Source organism: Hyperoodon ampullatus (assembly GCF_949752795.1).
Source record: "Hyperoodon ampullatus genome assembly, chromosome: 3".
NCBI classification, from domain to species: domain Eukaryota; kingdom Metazoa; phylum Chordata; class Mammalia; order Artiodactyla; family Ziphiidae; genus Hyperoodon; species Hyperoodon ampullatus.
Window position 1 is genome coordinate 151496366 of NC_136916.1, and position 21844 is coordinate 151518209.

At 38.2% G+C, this 21844-nt stretch overlaps 1 protein-coding gene across 4 annotated transcripts; it reads left to right on the top strand.

Annotated features, from left to right (window-relative positions):
• Nucleotides 1–5680: 5680 nt before the first annotated feature.
• PTGR2 (prostaglandin reductase 2) lies at nucleotides 5681–17681 on the top strand (the record flags this gene model as incomplete). 4 transcript variants are annotated; one of them, XM_079700546.1, is made up of 9 exons in its annotated part: nucleotides 5681–5717; nucleotides 7031–7149; nucleotides 9244–9435; nucleotides 11864–12034; nucleotides 13303–13512; nucleotides 14533–14654; nucleotides 15829–15916; nucleotides 16687–16726; nucleotides 17556–17681. In XM_079700546.1, 9 exons carry the CDS (start codon nucleotides 5681–5683, stop codon nucleotides 17639–17641), a joined length of 1065 nt encoding a protein of 354 aa, XP_079556672.1. In that variant the 3' UTR covers nucleotides 17642–17681. The 4 variants fall into 4 exon arrangements, with proteins under 4 accessions (XP_079556672.1, XP_079556674.1, XP_079556673.1 ...); XM_079700548.1 differs by lacking the exon at nucleotides 13303–13512; XM_079700547.1 differs by lacking the exon at nucleotides 11864–12034.
• Nucleotides 17682–21844: the final 4163 nt, after the last annotated feature.

The following is a 21844-nucleotide window of genomic DNA, read 5'->3' on the forward strand; positions in this document are numbered from 1 at the left end:
AGTATAATTCTTCAAGTCCTTTCCTGAAGCTTTTCCGAAGAAGTAAAAATTTCAGAGGTGAAGTTACCAGGAGCTCCAGGCTGTTTAATGATTCTTACCCACTTGCTCACAATCCCAGTCGTCTTTCAGCTACTGAATACTATGATTTATGCTGAGCTATTAGCTCTGACATGAATATAATATAAATAGCAATTATTTCACCTGCCTAATTCAGAATGGTCTCCCTTTGGGTTTGAAGTCCCTGGGGAATCCCAGCTATCCTAGGAATAAGCCTTGCTCAACCTAGTTCAACACAAAAGGAGGCAATTAACAATTATGAAATTGAGATGCCAGGTCACACTGGGTAATCCATCTTTGAGGAAGTTGGGATTCTTCGCGAAAGAAAAGACAGCCCTGTTGTAAGGGAGGGAGTCCTGGGCCCGCAGTCTGGAGAGACTATGTAACCCCAGCACTTCCCCTAACAGCTGAAAGGTAGATGGTCCAATCACAGCAGTTCTCCAAGCCTCAGTTTCCTCGGCTATAAAACGAAGGGTAGGCTTGTCGGGCCCCTAGCTAAGTGTAACTTTCCAACCTGAGGCTCAGGGAGAAATCCATAAAACAAAATTCCTTCAAAGTACTGCTAGAAGTGAACTCACGGGTCAAGGTTGAACGATTTGTTCTTTGGGTCCAGGTAGCAGGGGCAGCCATAGGCCACCAATCCCAGTTAACTTATTAATACACTTTGCCCATACATGTGACTAGTCTTTAAATCTCCGCACCTTCGCAACCTTCCACGGAAACGCTGTGACCCAGGCAGGTCTGTAGCCTACACTTCAAAAGCCCGCCCCTGGGAGGGGAGGGGGTGAGGAGCCGAGGTCTAGTCGTGCGCCTGCGTACTGAGGTCGGAGGGCCGAGGTCGCGCGGCGAACCCCTCGCAAGCTCTGCAAACCGCGCGAGATTTCCTCCCGAGCTCCTTGGCGGTGAGTGAAGCGCGGGGCTCCGCCGGCTGGGCCTGTTAGGGCTGGGGAACCCGAGGCTGGGTCGGGCCCTTCAGGTGAGGGAGGCTCAAGGAACCAGGGTGACCTCCCGGCTTCCTCCCGGAGCTGCTGGCGACGCTAGCATTATTGCCTACGTCACTGGGATAGGGAATGCTCGAGAAGAAGCAGAAGCAGGGCTTTTTTTTTTTTTTAGAATTGTTGGTAGTAAGCAACCTCAAGTTTGGACATAATTGTGTTTAAGGTGTCCTTGGGATGTTCATTTAACACATATTTAATGGGCACCTACCATGTGCCAGGCATAGGGGGTGAACATAAATCACTGAACTAAACAGGCGCGAGTCCCTATCTTGGTGTTTACATTCTGGGAAGTCAGTTTGAAATTCTGAGTTGTAGACGCAGATTTTTAGTAATTTACGTATGAGTGGTTGGTAGTAGGACCCATAGAAGGTGAAGCCACTGAGAAATGGAAGAGCCATGCAGGAATCCCCACATACTAGGGGAAAGGAAGGAAAAAAGAAGTCTCAAAGGAAAGGAGAGCGACCGTACAGAAAAAATGGAGGAAATCCCAGAGATTTACACGTTTTGTAATAAGGCCGTGGGCAACAGTCATTTGTGGCAGAATAATTGAGCAAGATCAGGGTAGAGAAGCTTTTTTGTTTTTTTTTAAAGATGTTAGGAAGCTCATGTTATGGCAGTGGTGTGTGTTGTGTTTGCCTGTGGGTTCTAGTGCAGTCACTACCAGTTGTGCGACCATGGGCAAGTTATTCAAACTCTCTGTGCCTCGTTTTCCTCCTCTATAAAATGGGAACAGTGACAGTACCATCCTCAGAGTGTTGTTGGGTGGCGGGGTTAAAGGAGACAATGGCTATTAAGTCTTTAGCCCAGTTCCTGGCACTTAGGAACATTCAGGAAACAGGCTGAGAGAAGGAACTTTCCCAAGATCCCGCGTGATTAGAAACAGGACATGTACTCTGCTTTTCCTAGTTGGGTGCCCTACCCCTTATAATAGGCTGCAAGGTAGATGTTCAGATAACACACTCTTTTTGACTGGCACTAGAATTTTTCAGTTGATCATTGATCTGGTATTATTTTGGAATATTGTTTACCACCAGTTAGGAACCTACGGGCAAATATGCTCTGCTTGATGTCAGTCAATAAGGACTTGAGTTTTTTTTTCCCTCCCATTTGGGATGAATAACACCACCACCACCACACCTCCTTTCAGATCTAGAGCTGGTGTATCCTATTGTATATTTTAATTTTGTGACTAAATTTCTTTATGTTTTAAATGTGTTGTTTGTTGTGCTATGGAGGGATATTGCACGATTATCCTACATTAGTTAATTGTAGTGTTTGATACTTGAAAACTTTCTAATTTAATACAGAGGGAGAAAACTTTAATAGTGTACTTTTCATGCTGATAAGCAGTATTTGGACAAATCTACAGTGTGCATAATTTCAAGTAATAAAACATACATTGAGGGCTTCCCTGGTGGCGCAGTGGTTGAGGGTCCGCCTGCCGATGCAGGGGACACGGGTTCGTGCCCCGGTCTGGGAGGATCCCACATGCCGCGGAGCGGCTGGGCCCGTGAGCCATGGCCGCTGAGCCTGCGCGTCCGGAGCCTGTGCTCCGCAATGGGGGAGGCCACAACAGTGAGAGGCCCGCGTAACGCAAACAAACAAACAAACAAACAAAAAACATACATTGAAAGTAATTAGGGAAAAGAGTGGCAAATATGAAACTTCATTTGGAAAGACTCCTTTGAAAATTTAGCCATCTTGGTGCTGTTAATCACCACTTAAGGTCAGTTATCTTTGGATCCAATATCAATTTGGAAAACTTTGCCTTTTAACCCTATGTAATTTACACACATGGTGATTCAATAGGAGATTTTCTTTAAAAAAATACATTTAGCCCTACAGGACATTATGGACTTCTCGCTGTGATGAAATAGGATGCACACAGCACCACCTTTAAAGATTCTTGCCTAAAAAGTCTGAACCTGCATATAAATCAAACCTCTAGATCTAACTACCTGTCAAGGATAAGAGGGGATATAGAAGAATGAAGTAAATGACATTATGAGAAAAAATAAAATAAAAAAATTAAAATAGGGTCTTCCCTGGTGGTCCAGTGGTTAAGACTCCACGCTTCCACTGCCGGGGCCATGGATTCCATCCCACGTCAGGGAACTAAGATCCCGCATGCTGCTCAGCCAAAAAAAAAAAAAAAAAAAAAAAGACACTATGAGGATGCAATCAAAGGTCATTCAACAGACAAAGGAATGAAGAAACATGTTTTTTCAACAATCAGTGACATGAAATAAAAAAGGGGAGACTCAAAAATACAGTATATGGACCTTGATTCTAACGAACCAACTGTAAAAAGATGGAATTTGAATGTGCGCTAGGTATTAGATAATGTCAAGGAATTACCTGGACTATTAATTCTGTTATGTTAATGGCATAATGTTTATGTTTAAAACAACCTGTTATTAGAGATGCATAACTGAGGGACTTTTGAATGAAATAGCATGATATCTGGGATTTTGTTTTAGTGGGAAGCTGGGGAACGCAGTCCTTAGCTGGCAACATTGTGTCCGAAAGGAGAGAGTGGATATTGAGAGCAACCAGCCATTAAGGTCACAACCAGTGAGATTATAAATATATACATTATAAAAAGAAAGGAAGCAAATAGGATGAATATCCATGTTCTTCATTCTATTTTATGGAATGCCACTAACATCAGACATTTAGTTCTTAATTAGGAGCAGAATTCCTCTCCTCTTGAAAAGGGTACCTACAGAAGAGCTGAACATTATTATGTGACTATATACGTGAAAACCGTGTTTGGAGGTGATTGGGGGGCAGTAGTGGAAAGAGTGAGGACAAGTGAGATCTGGGATTAGGAGATTTATGTTTCAGTCCTAACTCCTCTGCTTAACTGCTATGTGATCTTGGGTACAAACTGTACCTCAATTTCCATTGTAAAATAAGGATATTACCTATATACTTTGTTTTAAGAAATAAATAAATCTGTGTGAAAGTTCTCCATAAGTTATCTCCATATAAATACTATGTTAAGCAAGATTTGAAAAATACCCCGTGATGATTATTTAACATTTTTCTGAGAAGTATACATAAATCTCAGGTCTATATAAGAAACTCAGGTACTATATGGGATCTAGAGAAATATGAAGAAATTCAAGAGTCCTGCAAATTTAGAAACTAGATTAGGAGTAGAGTCATGGGTAAATGAAATTACCCAGTGATACAAGGCAAGCATTATTAAATATCAAATGGATCTACAGATGGTTGTCAGATGTCTAAGTGTGCTGCTGTATAAACTTAGAAATGATGCTAAGAGCTAAATATATTGCAACTGTTGAGAAGCAACAAGGATATATTGTATAGCATGGGGACTTATAGCCACTATCTTGTAATAACTTTTAGTGGAGTATAAGCTGTAAAAATGTTGAATCACTGTGCTCTACACCTGAAACTAATATAATAATGTAAATCAACTATAATTTAATAAAAAATATGTTGCAATGGTAAAAAAATAAGTCATTGATATAATTGTTGTTCTTGGGCTTCTCAATGTTATTAGGTACTAAAGAGGATGAGATAAAATATCTAATGAGAGAAGACAACTAGTAAATAATTTAAAAAGGATAATATTTGCTTAGTAACTTAAAAATCAATCCACTTAGACATATAGGATGGAAATTTTTATGTAGTAGTTAAGTGATTGGAATGTCAGACAGCTTGGGTTTGGATCTCAACTCCACCACCTTAGGAAAGTGCTTAAACCCTTTAAGGCACATTTCCTCATCTATAAATTGGGGATAATAATAAAATATTTAATAGGATTGTTAGATTAAATGAAATATATATTAAATATTATTAAATACTACATGAATATATATGTACATATATATATGTGTATATGTTTCATAGCACAACAGTCCTTGGTACAGAATAACACTAACGGTCTGTTCTCATTTTTAGTGATGGATAAAGTAAGCATGCCCAAGTCAGATAGTGCTAGCATTGGAACTTCATTTTGCTTCTTTCATTAGCTCAGATTGTAAACCCAGAATAAACTGATCCTTTTTTACTCACTTGGCCATTCTATATTACATAATTTCCTAGAAGATGAGGATTTTAAAATGCTTTTGATGTATTACTTTTATAATCAGCAGAACTATTAAGAAATTTCCATTTTGATAAATGAATAAAAATTTTTGAAAATTTGGTTACATCTCAAACAGCTAGTGTTTTATTTGCTACTAGACTAACTGGCTAACTCTGGAGGAATATATCATGTTGTTTTCTTTTAATCAAGCTACAGTAGGAGCCTTAATCATGATGGCTTGAAGATGAATGTGCTTGAATTATGCGGCCAAAAACATTTTGTTCCACTCAATCTTCAGTGAATTTGTTCTTATTAGCTAAATATTCTAATTAGATTTAGTCTTTCTTCATATATTTGCTTTTGGAGGCAAACTCTAACAGGAGACTACATCTTTTTTGGATCCTAAATATGATTTTTCCTCTCCTTGTTCAGAAACACAAATGTACTTTTTTTTTTAACTTTTAAATTGTTGAATATTTCATAACTTACTTGTGATTTAAAACGTTTCTGTTTATAGGAGTTACTTTATACAGAAGTCTTGTGAGACCACTGTGCAAACAAGGTGATGATTGTACAAAGAGTGGTATTGAATTCCCGACCTGGTATGTATTTGTCTGTGATGAAGGAACAGCTGTGGTCTTTAATAATTATTAATGCAAATGGAGGAACAAAAAGTAATAATATGATGTAAATGTGGTAAATTAGGTAGGAAGATATTAACACTAGTAGAGATATTAGAAGAAACTCTTTAAGCAATATAATATTCATTTTAAATTTTTATTTATTTATTCATTCATTCATTCATTCTTGGCTGCGTTGGGTCTTCGTTTCTGTGCGCAAGCTTTCTCTAGTTGAGGTGAGCGGGGGCCACTCTGTTGTGGTGTGCAGGCTTCTCATTGCTGTGGCTTCTCTTGTTGCAGAGCACGGGCTCTAGGTATGTGGGCTTCAGTAGTTGTGGTGCATGGGCTTAGTTGCTCCGTGGGATCTTCCCGGACCAGGGCTCTAACCTGGGTTTCCTGCATTGGCAGGCGGATTCTTGACCACTGCACCACCAGGGAAGTCCCAATATTCATTTTTTTAAATGATAACTTATCAAGGCCACTTGTTGGGGAAATAAGGTATTTTAAAATTATTATAATTTTTAGAAGGTTATATTACAAATAAATGTGGCTTTTGTTTTTTCTTTATAATGTGTATCATTGATTCTTAAGATGTGCTTTTCTGTTTTATGTGAAAAGCACTGACCTATGTCATCCTAGGTCATCTAACCTGACATCTAACCTGAATCATAGAAGCGTAGGTATGGAAGTAACCTGAGAGGTTTGGGCCCATGCTGCCTTGGTTTTGGTGCTTACCTAGCATGTGGCCTGGGAAGACACTTACCTTTTCTCAGTTTTAGTAAAGTGAGCAATTAGATTAAAATGTCTACATTCTATTTTCACCTTATAAATTTGGTGATTCAATGAATATGAAGTTTTAATTATATTCATTTAGTTTCTCTTTTCATCTTAAAATGAGGAAGGATAGTTTACCTGTTTACTTTGGCTAATGTGGTATTTCTGCTACCTTGTAAATTTTAATTTTCATAGTTAAAAAAAAAGCTGGCTGTGCTTTTTCACTTTTTGAAATCCTTCTATAATTTTATAACAGATGAGGTGATTTACCTGTAATCACCTTAAAAAAGAAATTTTTACATTGACAGCAATATGCCAAAGGAAATTCTTGGAGAAAACCAAGAGCAAGTGAAACTATTTGAAGAATTTATGCTGAGTTACAGAAAAATTACAAAACAATATGGATTTCTTCATGTGTGTATTCCAGGAGTGCTCTAAATCTTAGAGTGACCTTTTAAAAATAATAAATAATTCTATGGGAAAGTGACTTTTTGATTTTATATTTTTGCCTAATATTCTAGGAAAAAATGGTAATCCAGTGGCGGAAAATTTTCGAGTAGAAGAAGTAAACTTACCAGATAATATCAATGAAGGACAAGTACAAGTCAGAACTCTTTACCTTTCTGTGGATCCTTACATGGTAAGAATCAGGATTTTGTGACTTAGTGAAAATAATTTTTTTTTTTTTGAAAATAATTTATTTTCATATTTTTTCATGTTGCATCTGAATTTCATTGTGCAAGCCTCATGGTTAATAAATATTTGAGGGACTTCCCTGGTGGCGCAGTGGTTAAGAATTCGCCTGCCAGTGCAGGGGACATGGGCTTGAGCCCTGGTCCGGGAAGATCCCACATGCTGTGGAGCAACTAAGCCTGTGGACCACAACTACCAAGCCTGTCCTCTAGAGCCCGCGAGCCACACCTACTGAGCCCGCGTGCCGCAACTACTGGAGCCTGCACGCCTAGAGCCCGTGCTTGGCAACAAGAGAAGCCACTGCAATGAGAAGCCTGCGCACCGAAACGAAGAGTAGTCCCCGCTCGCCACAACTAGAGAAAGCCCGCGTGCAGCAACAAAGACCCAATGCAGCCAAAAAAACATAAATGAATAAATAAATTTATAAAAAAAAATCACTCTGAACCCTCAGACTAGTCCTTTCTGTTATATTTTCTCAAAACAGTACCTTGACCTTCAGCCTATATCCCAGTTGTAATTAATAATTATTTGTGTTGTTATTAGATATTTTCGCTAATAAAATCTTATTATGACAAAGATCTTATTTATCACTGTATCTCCAGTGACAAGCATAAGTGCTTATTAAGTATTAAAGGAAGGAAGGAAGAAAATTACTTTGGTTGCTTTCACTTGACACTGTTCTAAAAAAAAAAAAAAAAGGACATAAGCATCTTTAAAGGGGAAAAAAGAAATCTGATGAACATTAAATTATTGAAATTTTATATCATTCCAAATTCACAAGTAATTTTAATCACTATGTATGTACTGTATTTTACATGGTTATATTTAATATGTATATACTATTTTGATTTCATATTTGTGATTTTATATTCATACCTTCATATGAAAAACTAGTCCAGATATTATTATTATTTTGGTGGTTGTATAACATTTTATTGTGTTGACATCATTCGCTTACCTATGGGGAATTACTCGTTCCCACTTTTTCTATTAGCCTTAAGAATCAGGTTCTTGGTGTGGCCAGTACCCAATGGCTGCTGCACTTGCTTTTCAAGAATATATGGGAGGGGCACACAAGCAGAAGTGTAGGGTATTCCCATAGAAGCTTCTGCCTCAATTCCCTATGTGGTCTTTTCCCCTGGTGAACTGAACCAGACCATGGGGGGCCCCTTGATCAAGCAGCCTTCCATCTATTCCATCTCCTGGACCACACTGTGGGCTTGTACATCTTGGCCTTCATGAGAGAGGCAAGAGTGAGCCACAGAGAGGAAGAAAGCCTGATTACCTCTGGGAGAAGTCTTTAGCCCTAGTCCTATGGAAAGGTGTGGTGCTATTGTGACATTATGTCTTTGAGGAAGAAAGAGAACATCCAGCTGAGGTTAGGAGGAATGTTGTAGTGCTTGGTCTGAAGTTGTGATGAATAACTGTATAAAAATTGTTTCATTTCTCTTTTGGGTTATTTCCATTGAGGAAGCAGTATTGCTTGGCTGAAGAAATGAGCAGTATTATGGTCTATATGTTACTAGTTTGTTTTCTATAAAAAAATGGACAGTTTTATAATATTATCAGCAACAGTAAGTGTACCTAATTTGCTACAATCCATTGAAACCATTGACACAGTATCTTGTATAATTTTTGCTAGCATAATGTATGTAATATTATATAAATTTCTTTAAGTAATTAAGAATTTTAACAGCTTTATTGAACTATAATCCACATTTCATACAGTTTACACATTTAAAGTGTACAATTCAGTGGTTTTTAGTCTATTCACAAAGTTGTGGAACTATCACCACAATCTAATTTTAGAACATACTTAAATTCCTTTTTAATTTCACTTCTTTACTTGTTATAGAAGGGATACTTTTTTTTCAGGATAAAAAATAACTGAAAGGAAGAGAGAAATTAAGGTAAGTTTTGTTTGGCTAACACTGTACTTAACATTACTTATTACATACTTTCTTTTAGTCACTGGGTAAATTAGTAAACTGTTTCAGTATTATCAGAGAGAATTATCCTAATCTATGTTTTCTTTTCTTAGCGTTGTAGAATGAATGAAGACACTGGCAGTGACTATATATCACCTTGGCAGCTGTCTCAGGTGGTTGATGGTGGAGGTATTGGGATTGTAGAAGAAAGCAAACACACAAATTTTACTAAAGGCGATTTTGTGACTTCTTTCTATTGGCCCTGGCAAACCAAGGTTATTCTAGATGGAAATATCCTTGAAAAGGTGATGTATAATATAAAGTATCTGATTTTTCCCCCCTGTAATTCCTTTTTTATGCATTTGGTGCTCAGTTCTTTTTGTTATCAGGGAAAAAATAAAAGCACATGTTTTCTTTTTAGATAGCTGTCAGAATATGGAAAGCCTTTTATTCCTCTTCCACTGTTGGTGGTAACTATGTATGACAGTTCTTAGATTGCCAATGAGTGATGTTGTTTTCCATATTTAATTTCTCAAATTTTACATAAATGTTTTATACTAAGAACTAGAAGGCCCCTTATAGTTGTATGCTTTAAAGTTTCCTGAGAAATTACCACTTGACTTAAGAAATTCATTTGGTTTGTGCTTAATTCCATCTTGTGTCAGAAATCTTGAGTTCGGTTTCTACTGTTAGGCTGAACCATGTGGAATTACCAATATTTGTCTGTTTTGACCTACAAAAACTGGCAGCCTGATGTAATTCAGCCTAATATTTGTCATCAAGGAAGTTACCTTATATCTCTGAACCTCAGTTTCCTCATGTGCAAAATGAAAACAATAGCTACCTCACAAGTGAATGTGAAAATTAAATTAAATTTAGCTATGAGAAATGTGATTAAGGCTTTGTAAAAAGCTTTATAAAATTTTAGTATTTTTTATGATTACAAATTATTATAATCAGTTAAAGATGGCTGTTAAGATAAAATGAGATGCAGGAGACATTACACAATCATTTGGCAGCTTAATGGTACTAGTAAAATATATTTAACTAGAAATTTCATAGCAGGAAGTGAAAGAGAAACATTCAGCACTTTCTAGTTTTCCCTGTCATTGTGCTATAGTGGGAAATTGGGCAACTGGAGAGAGCTTAAAAATGTTTGGGGACTAGGTATTAGAAATGAGGAAGAGGAATTCAGAAGGGATAGAAAAATGATCTTTGCTAAAAGCAAACTTACCTCACAATGTTTTTATACTGGCTTTACTAATAAATGACTATTAACTACAGGATACATTTCTGTGTAGTGTACGGTAGACCTTTCTGTATATTATAGACTTTAATATCTCCATTACCTTTATTCACACATCAGACTTAACTGATAGCCATTTAAAACTGCTGATTACAAACTGCCACTTTCTTTCTTTGTGGCAGACCAAGGTAGCGAATCTTGATTACTTTTGGTGGTTTATTGAGTTTTTACCAAAATTATTCAATTCCTTAAAAACTATTATAAAACCTTTATGGTAGGGAGTCTTTCTATATAATTTTTTTTCAATTATCCCTAATGTTACAGATAAGAAAACAGGCACAGAAAATGTGAGAGAAGTATAATTAACTATTGATTGGGCCTGGTAAACATATAAACGTAAAATGCTAAAAAGCTGACAGAGACCTCATTTTATTCTGTTATTAAGCTAGAAGAAATTGTATCACACCTTCCTTACATTTCCATGGACCATTTTAAGCATCAGTAATGAGAGCTGTTAGAGTTTGAGCTCTTTTTTTTTTTTTTTTGCGGTACTTGGGCTTCTCACTGTTGTGGCCTCTCCCGTTGCGGAGCACAGGCTCTGGACGCACAGGCTCAGCGGCCATGGCTCACGGGCCTAGCCGCTCCGCAGCATGTGGGATCTTCCCGGACCGGGGCACGAACCCGTGTCCTCTGCATCGGCAGGCGGACTCTCAACCACTGCGCCACCAGGGAAGCCCTGAGCTCATTTTTATATAGATAAATGTTTACTCTGGAATTGCTCAGAGATTTTTAAACCTTCCAGTTTTGCCTAGTGTTTTCCTGTTAAGTGTTTCCTCTCTTTTGAGATATTTGGGACATTGCAAGAAAGAATGTTTGGTATCTCTTATGTGGCAATTCTTTTTTAAAGGTTTTGTAGGGTTTTTTTACTATAAAGAGAAGTAATATTCTTTTTTTTTTTTTTACTTTGTACAAGTAAATTATAGAATTTTAACAAGACTGAAGAACGGTTTATTGTTCTTGAAACTATGTTGGGTTGTTTATTAGTCCACTTTAACTGCCATTACAAAATGCCATAGACTGAAATTTATTTTCTCACAGTTCTGGAGTCTAGAAGTCTGAGGTCAAGGTGCTGGAACATTTGGTTTCAGGTGAAGCCTCTCTTCCTGGCTTAAAGATGGCTACCTTCTCACTGTGTCCTCACACAGCATCCAGCCTTTCCTCTGTGCACCTGCATAGAAAGAGATCTCTGGTGCCTCTTCCTCTTTTAAGGACATAAGTCCTATCAGATTAGGGCCCCACCTTTATGACCTCATTTAACCTTATCTCCTTAAAGGCCCTATCTCCAAATATACTCACACTAAGAGTTAAGTCTTCACTATATGAATTTGGGGGGACACAATACACTACTTAACAGGTTGTCTCTATCCTGTTGACTTAAAATGGAAATTACTAGTATTATTTTTAAAAGGTATGTATATATTTTTTAGGTAGACCCACAGCTTGTGGATGGACACCTTTCATACTTTCTTGGAGCTATAGGGATGCCTGGTTTGACTTCCTTGATTGGGATCCAGGAAAAAGGTCATATAACTGCCGAATCTAATCAGACAATGGTTGTTAGTGGGGCTGCTGGTGCTTGTGGATCCTTAGCTGGGCAGGTAAACTTTTGGAGAATAATCTGATTTTCTAAAAAACTAGTCATAACTGAATCTCTGGATATGTGTATATAATTTAAAATATAAAATTGAACAAATTTATAATATGATTATTTTACACATTTTTGGTAGAAATGATGTTATAGCATACTTAGACTCTCTTCTTAACAATATGAAAAATGTTATAGATTTTTGTATTTTGTTCTCTTTTTTTTATTTTTATTTTTATATATTTTTTGCGGTACGCGGGCCTCTCACTGTTGTGGCCTCTCCGTTGCGGACCTCTGGACGCGCAGGCTCAGCGGCCATGGCCCACGGGCCCAGCCGCTCCGTGGCATGTGGGATCCTCCCGGACCGGGGCACGAACCCGTGTCCCCTGCATCGGCAGGCGGACTCTCAACCGCTGCACCACCAGGGAAGCCCTGTATTTTGTTCTCTTTTAACCAAAAATGACATGGTAAATGCTAGAGCATTGCTCTAATCAATATGAAGAAGAAAATCACAGAGTACCTGTCTGGAGTTACATGAAGTAAAAAACAAATTTATATTAAAAAAAAATCATCTTCAAATAAGAAAGCACTTATTGAGGGTGCTTCCCTGGTGGCGCAGTGGTTGAGAGTCCGCATGCCGATGCAGGGGACATGGGTTCGTGCCCCGGTCCGGGAAGATCCCACATGCTGCGGAGTGGCTAGGCCCGTGAGCCATGGCCACTGAGCCTGTGCGTCCAGAGCCTGTGCTCTGCAACGGGAGAGGCCACAATAGTGAGAGGCCTGCGTACCGCAAAAAAAAAAAAAAAAAAAAAAAAAAAAGAAAGCACTTACTGGGTTCTAGAAGTATAGTAAATATTATGATAGAAATTTATAAAGTACATTGTTTTATGAATAATAGCCTTTATAGTGTGAAACCATCGAAACAAAACATTTTATCTTAATAGTGATTTTAGTTGCTCACAGGCCTGAAAATTATTGAATTGCAAGATAGAGATGTTTTGGGTCTGACTATTCCTTTTATGACATCATCTTTAAATTGCGAGATTTTAACATTCAAACTAACTCTAATTTTATTCAATCTTAATTTTTAAAAGAATGCCATTATATCTGTTCTCAGTTCTTTTGGTTTCAAATTACTTTCAGCTAAAAGCCTTATAATGTAACCTCAGTTGTGATGAACACTTTCATATATGTACTTGTATTAACTTTCATACTTTCACATTTTTACATTTAAATTGTGACAGTAGAAAGTTGTTTAATTTTCAAAAATTTCCCCCCTAGATTGGCCATTTGATGGGCTGTTCCAGAGTTGTGGGAATTTGTGGAACACCTGAGAAGTGCCTCCTTTTGACCTCAGAACTGGGCTTTGATGCTGCAATTAATTATAAAGAGGGGAGTGTGGCAGAACAACTCCGTGAATTATGCCCCTCTGGAGTGGATGTTTACTTTGACAATGTTGGCGGTGACATCAGTGATACAGTGATAAGTCAGGTTGTTTTCTGATTTGTTTGTTATAAATTTGAATACTACGGTTTATTTGATGTGATATCTTTTTACCTGATACTGAGAGAGAATAAAAAACTTTATAAAATTGTAGGGTTTATGGTGAAAAACATGATGGTCAGTATTGTAATTAAGTGATACAGAAGGGCTTGCTGAAGCTACTTCCATTTGTTTGTGGATTTGCACTGTGAGCATCAATTTCAGTTCTTTGCTAGCAATGTTATATTTTCACCTGTAATTTATTTTTGTGAAAAAATACAGTTGTATTATTCAAATGAAATTCTAACCTTTAACTCACTTCTAACCATCAACCAACTTACATCAACCAACTTACATCAACCAACTTACAGCCATGACTTTGGGTAAGGAAAGGATTTTCATAGCTTGCAGGTATTTACATATTTTAATTGACAGTGTTACAATTTATCAACATTAGCTGTTAACACTGCATTGTCCTTTACTCTATGTAAAATTGTTTTCAATTGAGGTTAAATTATTTAAATTCTAAGAAATACTCTACCAATAATAACAAAAGTAGCAACAATGATGACAGTGAGAACTAATGCAATTCTTTTGCTGATTACCAAACTCTTATTTACCGCTGTGTTCCTTTGGAGTAGACTTATTTTCTAGCTAATTAAAGCTCTCTAATACATATAACGGGTAAGTCTTCAAAACAAAATCAATTAATTGGCATTATAATTATATAATACTAATTATATAATACTATAATGCCAATTATAACTGGCATTATAGTATTGAATACTATAGGGAATTCTCTGGAGGTGGTCCAGTTGTTAGGACTGTATGCTTTCACTGCCCAGGGCGCAGGTTCAATCCCTGGTCAGGGAACTAAGATACCACAAACCGAGTGGTGCGGCCATTTGAAAAAAGAAAAAAAGGATTAAATATTACAGTCAAGGAGGCTTTCATTGAGGCGGCCATAAAATTAGTAAACATAGGGAAGGTGTATATCTTAGGTTATAATCATCAATTTTCTCGGAACAGATGAATCAGAACAGCCACATCATCCTATGTGGTCAAATTTCTCAGTACAACAAAGATGTGCCTTATCCTCCTCCACTACCCTCTGCTGTAGAAGCAATCCTGAAAGAAAGAAACATCACAAGGTGTGTTCTACGCTTTCCCCTTATTACCAGATTCAAGGGGTTTAAAGATCATGGATGTATACAAAATATGTTGTTCTTCATATATAATTTTTCTTATTAAATAAAACTTGAAAATATACATTTTAAGGTGGTCATTTAGGTTTTGGTTAACTAGGTCCCTGGCAGAAAACTTTTTGAAAAATGCATCTGTTCAATCAATCTTTTGCAAATCTTTTTTGTGAGTGTTAGAAATTCAACTCATATTGGCTTAAGTGTGAAGGAAATTTATTGGCTCATGTATCTAAGAAGTTCAATATTAGTACTGGCTTAGATTTGGCTGGATAAAAGGTTTGCATAGTGGTGTCATGACTCAAGTTTTTTTTTAAAATTAATTAATTCTTACTTTTGGCTGTGTTGGGTCTTCGTTGCTGCGCACGGGCTTTCTCTAGTTGTGGCGAGTGGGGGCTACTCTTCGTTGCGGTGCACGGGCCTCTCATTGTGGTGGCCTCTCTTGTTACGGAGCACGGGCTCTAGGTGCACAGGCTTCAGTAGTTGTGGCTTGTGGGCTCTAGAGCACAGGTTCAGTAGTTGTGGCGCACGGGCTTAGTTGCTCCACGGCATGTGGGATCCTCCCGGACCAGGGCTCGAACCCATGTCCCCCGCATTGGCAGGTGGAGTCTTAACCACTGCACCACCAGGGAGGTCCCATGACTCAGTTTTTCTTCACCCCTGGGCTGTGCTTTCTTCTGGATTGTCTTGGCTCCCTCGCAGGCTCTTCTCTTGCAGCAGCGGGAGGATGACTGTTATCTTTACTCTTACATTTTACCAGATTAGCAATCCAAGCAAAAAAGAGAACAGCTCTCTTCTTGCAGTTTTATCACATCTCCAAGCTGATACTTAATGGCTCAGACTGGCCTGGCTTTTGTCACATGAGGGTGGGGAAAGGATGTCACCCACAAAGTAAAATCACAGTGTTACTACCAAATGGGATTGTAGATGCTGGGCAGACAATACAATAGAAGTCCATTATACTTAGGCTTGTAACTACACCTAAAGCTGTATCTGACCAGACTCTGTGTGATTAAGTCCTAATGTTTGAAAGATTAACAAATTTTAGAGTTCTGGAATGATTTGATTTGGGCTTTCTCACTCCCTCCCTAGTCTCTGATCATTATCCTTTTCTTCCCCACTACAGAGAAAGATTTCTGGTGTTAAATTTTAAGGACAAATTTGAGTCTGGTATTCTCCAGCTGAGTCAGTGGTTTAAAGAAGGAAAGCTAAAGGTAGAACTTGCTTCTGTTCTTTATCAGTATTATTCTTCCTGCTACTTGATATACTTTTGTATTATTTGAATTTAATATTAGTTTTGTAATAAATATTTCTACAGAAGAAAAGTATACTGAACATTATAAATTAACTTTACCGCCTGAGTGAGGGTAACTCTTCTGATTGAGAAACCCTCGCATTATTCCCTTTATCTAAAATTTTATTAATGTTTACTTTTCTTAGACTATATTACAAAATCAGTAGGTTTTTGTTTTTTCCAAATTGTAATATTCATTAACAAATATTTATGGAATGCTACTATGAGTTAGAAGCTGTGCTTTCTCGAAAATCTTATAAGCACCTCCTAGTACCTCTCCACCACCATACATCTTTCCTGCCCTCCCTGGACATTCTAATAGATCTCTTGGCTGTGGCTGAAAATCAGGAATTATTGATCTGGGGTCCAGAGACCCTGACCTAGGATGTTCTTGAAATGTGAAAATGATAGGCAAAGTTGTATGTGTGTGTGCTTACATACTTCGTTTTTTGAAAAGAAGGTGTATAGCACGTGATATTACAAACTGAAGATTAGACAATGGGAAAATAGGATTCTACTTAAAAAAATGAATTGATAGGAAACTTTTCTGGACTACCTACACAAAATGAAGAATATCTCTTTTTAGACAGAAAATGCTAAATAGTATTGCTGCCTTTTGCAAAACTAAAAACTGTTAAATAGAAACACTTAAGTCTAAAGAATATAAAATATACCTATTTTGATTTACAGATCAAAGAGACTATGATAAATGGATTGGAAAACATGGGAGGTAAGATGAATGTAGATTTATTTATTATACACATGAGTTCAGCACAGATACTCTCTTTTTTCTTTTAATTCTACTTCTGTGTTGTTTTTTTCTTTTTAAATCATTTCTTTCCTGTAAAGTCTTGATCAAACTTCATGAAGTTCAACTTAGTGGTATTTAAGAGCCATTGTTTTCACATTTCAAATTGTAAAGTAAGTGTTTCTTTGGTTTTGTAAATAACTTATGAAAAAAATGTAAGAATTGTGAAAGTCATTTAGCCTCTAGGTAACTTTTTCTGATTGAATGGTTCTAAGCCATCATAAGATTACATGAAGCAAATTTTCAATATTTGGTTTTTTTTTTTTTTTACTAACATACACAGATTTCAACACTCTCTTTTGTTTCAAATAAAGAGGATTGAATAAAACTGATAATTTTTCCTTTTTGAGAAAAAAATTTAATATATTTGGAGATGTATATTTCACTTAGTAAAACTTCATGACTAGATTTCTAATATTTTAAAGTTATTTAAAAATTGTTATTGCTGACATTTATCCTCATATTTATTTGCCTCTCGTCTTCAGACGCTGTAACAGTGAACATGGATGTAGACACCAATTAATCATTTCTAGTTTGGGTAAAAACACATTTTTAAGATGTTAATTGGGTTAGTTTGTCCTGTAACTTTGCCAGTGTTTTACCTGAGGTTTCTTTTCATGACAATTTCCTTCTGTACTTAAAATCATTGAAGAAATTATTCAAATTAATTGTATGTGTCTGACCTACTGATAAACATGTATGATGGTGACATTTATGTTTTCAGATAACCTAGTTTTTTTTTTCTTTCCAGCTGCATTCCAGTCCATGATGACAGGAGGTAACATCGGAAAGCAGATAGTTTGCATTTCAGAAGAAACCTCTTTGTTACCTCTGTAAACATCTTCATTAAGGAAATACACGGATTGCTTTCCGTTTTGCACAAAGATTTCAAGATACATTAAAAAAAACCCTTAAGAGTACAGATACCTTTTGATTTAAATGTGATCATAGGTGATATTTTCTTAGCTGCATAACATAATTCTTTCCTATGTCTTCAATATCATATATGTATTCTTCATCCAATATGATTATTTACAATAATAGATTGAAGTCAACATGACCTATTTTTCCTTCTTTTGCTAAAACTAATATTACATGAAATTTATATCAGATATTCTGAAACCACTGGAGATTTGATGTAACTGTTTAATAGATCATACAAAATATTTTTTAAATTAATAACTTTTATTAACTTCGTAAGTTGTATTTAGAATACTTGAGAAGGCACTTAGTAAATATTGAACTGGACATGCTTTACGTAATTCTTGAACTGAAGCTTGGTGAAGAATAAATTGGGATGGTCTTTCCATATTGTAGATGGAAGAGGGACTTAATTGCCGGGTCTGTGTGTGTGTAGGGGTTTGGGGGAATTCAGAGTTTGTGGAACAGTTTTTGGGGTAGGAGAGCCGAGGCTTTGTGTTGGGAGTAGTATGAGAAGTTAAATAACTGAGGTTGGTTAGGTTGATGGAGGGACTAGATTTACTACAGAAGATATGTGTTTTGCCAGGTAGTTCACAGTATAGCCTAAAAACTCAAATATATATTGATAAAAGCCTATGTTTATTTTAGGTTAGCAGGCACATACTGTCAAATAGTTACAAAGATTTCGAGGGCAAATAGTTATAATAGACATCAATTCAAGTTTTAAGTGATGAAAAAAATTTAAACAAATACAGCTTCAGAAAATGACAGAACTGACTGAGCAAAGTAACAAATGGTCATAAACATGGATGTTCAAGACCTATTAATGTACCTCTAAATAAGAGTATTTGTTTTATTAATTGTAATCAACCCTTTAATACAGTAAAATTGAGGGTATTTTCTGAGTGTTGTGCTGGCTTATGGTCAGCTGTTTACAAACTGCAATATACTTTTGTGTAGATTCGAACTGTGTTAGTAATCAGTCACTCCAGTTGACCTCAGTGGCCTTCGCTTCTTTCTTGTTTTATATACTTTTCCAGAGAGAGCTGCATCTCTTGTCTGTGTGTTGATAACTCCCAAATCTGTATCTTATTTCTGACCTCTTGAGCTAGGTAGGGAACTTTACCTCCAAGTAAATATCCCATAGGCACCTGGAATAGATAAACTCGGCTTATCTAAAGAGGAATTATCTTCCTCTGAAACATGTTGCTTCTTTGTTTTCAAATCACCATCGTCGGTGTACTAAACTACTCCCCTGGTTTCTTCAACCTCTCTCTGTCCTTGAAAATGCCCTTCTTAGAAAACACCTTTAATTCCCACTGCCACTATCTTAGCTCAGTCCCTCCTTCATCCTTTGGCACGCAGCAAGTATTCAAAAATTAGTAAGTTCACAAAGTCAGTCAAACACATAAAGCTCTAACAAGTTGCGGCATCTGGCCTGAAACTCAAGTGTTCTAGCACCGGTGTGGACATCGGAGAGCTCTTTACATCCTACTGTACTGACGGAACCCAGACTGTAGGGACTTCACCTTCCAAAAAAAAGTTCTACACCGGAGTCTCAATTCTTACCCCACCTGGTATGCAGTGCAGAACTAGATTCTGCAAGTTCCCTTCTCGGGCAGTGAAGCTTCGAGGTCCTCTTCACTAAGAACTTTGATAAATGTTTTAAGTAGTGATCTTTTCTTTCTCGCTTGCCTCCATTGCAACATGTACTGATCTCAGCTGACAGGAGATAACTACCCCATCCGCTGCAGCAGGGAAGCAGTGACGTCACGCCTAGAATTGACTGACCCCGTTTTTCGGGCTTCGCAGACCACGGAGCTACAAAGGCCGAGAGGGAATGAGTGGGAGGCAGGAGACTGCAGTGCCTTCCCTCTCCGAGCCAAGCCTGCCTGGCCCGCGCAGGCCAGCGGCCCGCGGGGCGGAACCTCCTGCGGGACTGCAGCAGCCCGGCTCGGAGGCGAGCGAGTGGGTGTGTGTGGAGGGGGGCGGCCAAACTTCCTGTCCCGCGCTCGAGCTGCTTCCGGCGGGAGCCGGAAGACGCTCTGTGTGGACAGAATTCGGGACCGACTGACGGACGTACGGCTGCCCGGGACGGAAAGGTGAGCTACGGGGTGAGCCTGATCGACCCGCTCGGCTAGGTGGTCCCCGAGAGGGAGGGAGCCAGTGCTGGCTCTTCGGGGGCTCGGGCCGAGTTTGCCCCCGGAGAGGACAGGGAAACCGCCCCGGGGCACCCCACCCGGATCTGGAGCGGCCGGTCTGAAGCCCTACGGCTTCGGCTCTTCTCGCGGGCTTTTTGGGGCAGATGTTTCGGCTCCTTCGCTTGGTTTCGGGGCCAGGGGCATGGGGACAAGACCAACCTGGAGAAAGCTAGAGTCAGCGAGTCCCCCCGGCGGGGGCTCCCGGACTGCACCCTCCGCGAGGCCTGCCTGCGGACCTTGGGGCCCTTCACTAGGCTGTTGTAATGGGGGAACGAGGATGTCAAGGCGACTCTGCCCTGGACATTTTAGCCTAGATCTACCCTCTTCTTTCGTACGTCCACTTACTTTCTCGGTCTAGAAGAAGGAAGGCTGCTGACTAGGAGGGTCTGGGCCACTGGTTTCTCATTTGCGTGTCATTTCAAGGCGAGGGTGTGGGCTGTGAGAGTCTACAGCCTTATGCATTTCGCAGGTTGAAGTTTCTTCAGAGAAAAGAATTCAGTTAGTTTATTAAAGTTTATCTCACTTGCTCATGAGGCTCCGAAATGCATTTAGGAGCGATTTGAAAGTTAAATATTATTAACTTGGAACTTAATTTGTATTTCTTCCTCAGTTTTGCACAAGGACCAACACAGCGTATTCGCAAAGAGAATAAAAGAAACATTTTAAAATAAAGCCAGGGACATTTTGTTATTGTTAGGGAGTGAGAAATTCCGCTTTGTGTTATCTTCGTGTGAGACAAGGTCAACTAAACTTGCAGTCAGAAGATTTAGGTTCTAGTTTTTTAAGTTTTACATCTAAGTAGAGGTCTAATTTTTGGCAAGTTAATCTCTAGCTTTGGACTTTTTTTTCCTTCTGTAAATGAAGGGGGTTACCTATTCATTCAGCAAATATTTCCTGAATGCTTAGTTTGTGCAAAGCATCAGTGGAGAAGGGAGAAGGATGGGAGGAGGATGATAAATTCAAGGAACCTTAACCAGTGAGAAAAATATGCAGGTAGACAACTAACTCCCAAGGCAGGCTGAAATAATTGCTAAAGAGAGGTTAAACTGTGTTGTGAGAACACCAAGGGAAGGACAGATTTGTTCTAACTGGAGGGAAAGGGGTCTTCATGGAGGATGGTGTATGAGTTGGATTTTAAAGACTGGAAAGGATTTCAAAAGCTCACAGCTGGATTGGAGGGTTTTATTACTGGAGGGTCTTATTACTGAAGAACTATCACAAGGGAAAGGGACCTTGAGCACTAAAATAGGTTGGAGTGTTCATTTAGTAGCCAATCCAGTGTGTACTGGAGAAAAGGGTTCATTGAGGAATATAGTGGATGCTGCAGTTGGAACAGTATTTGAGGACATATTGTTGAATATTTAAAATGCCATGCTTAGGGATTTGACTGTTAATTCTGAAGCACTGAACTTTGGGTAACGGAAGTGAGGTAAGCATTTCTGTGTTTTGGAAAGATAACTCGAGTGGCTGCATAAAAGATGGAATGGAAAGGGGAATTTTAAGGGCAAGGTGGCCAGTTAGAAGCCTATATTCATAGTGTAGTTGAAAGATAATGAAAAACCTAAACAGGGCATTATGGTAGGAGTAAATTTGGAGGAATCAGAACCACTGGGATTACTTAAATATGGAGGATGAGAGAGATTGTTCAAGACCTAGACTTTGTAGCTGAATGGGAGAACAATTGGGCAATAACCGAAATGGATAATACAGGAAGAAGAACAGGTTTGGTAGGGAAGGTGACAGTCTAGATTTTGGACATTGTTAAAATTGAGTTAGATATCCACATGGGGATACTTAGCAAGCAGTTAGAAATGAAAGTTTAGAGTACAGAGAGAGGTCAGAAATAGAGACAAAAACTTATGTATCATTCACGGAGTCATTCATTTGTTATACAAATATTTGTTCAGTGCCTACTAGC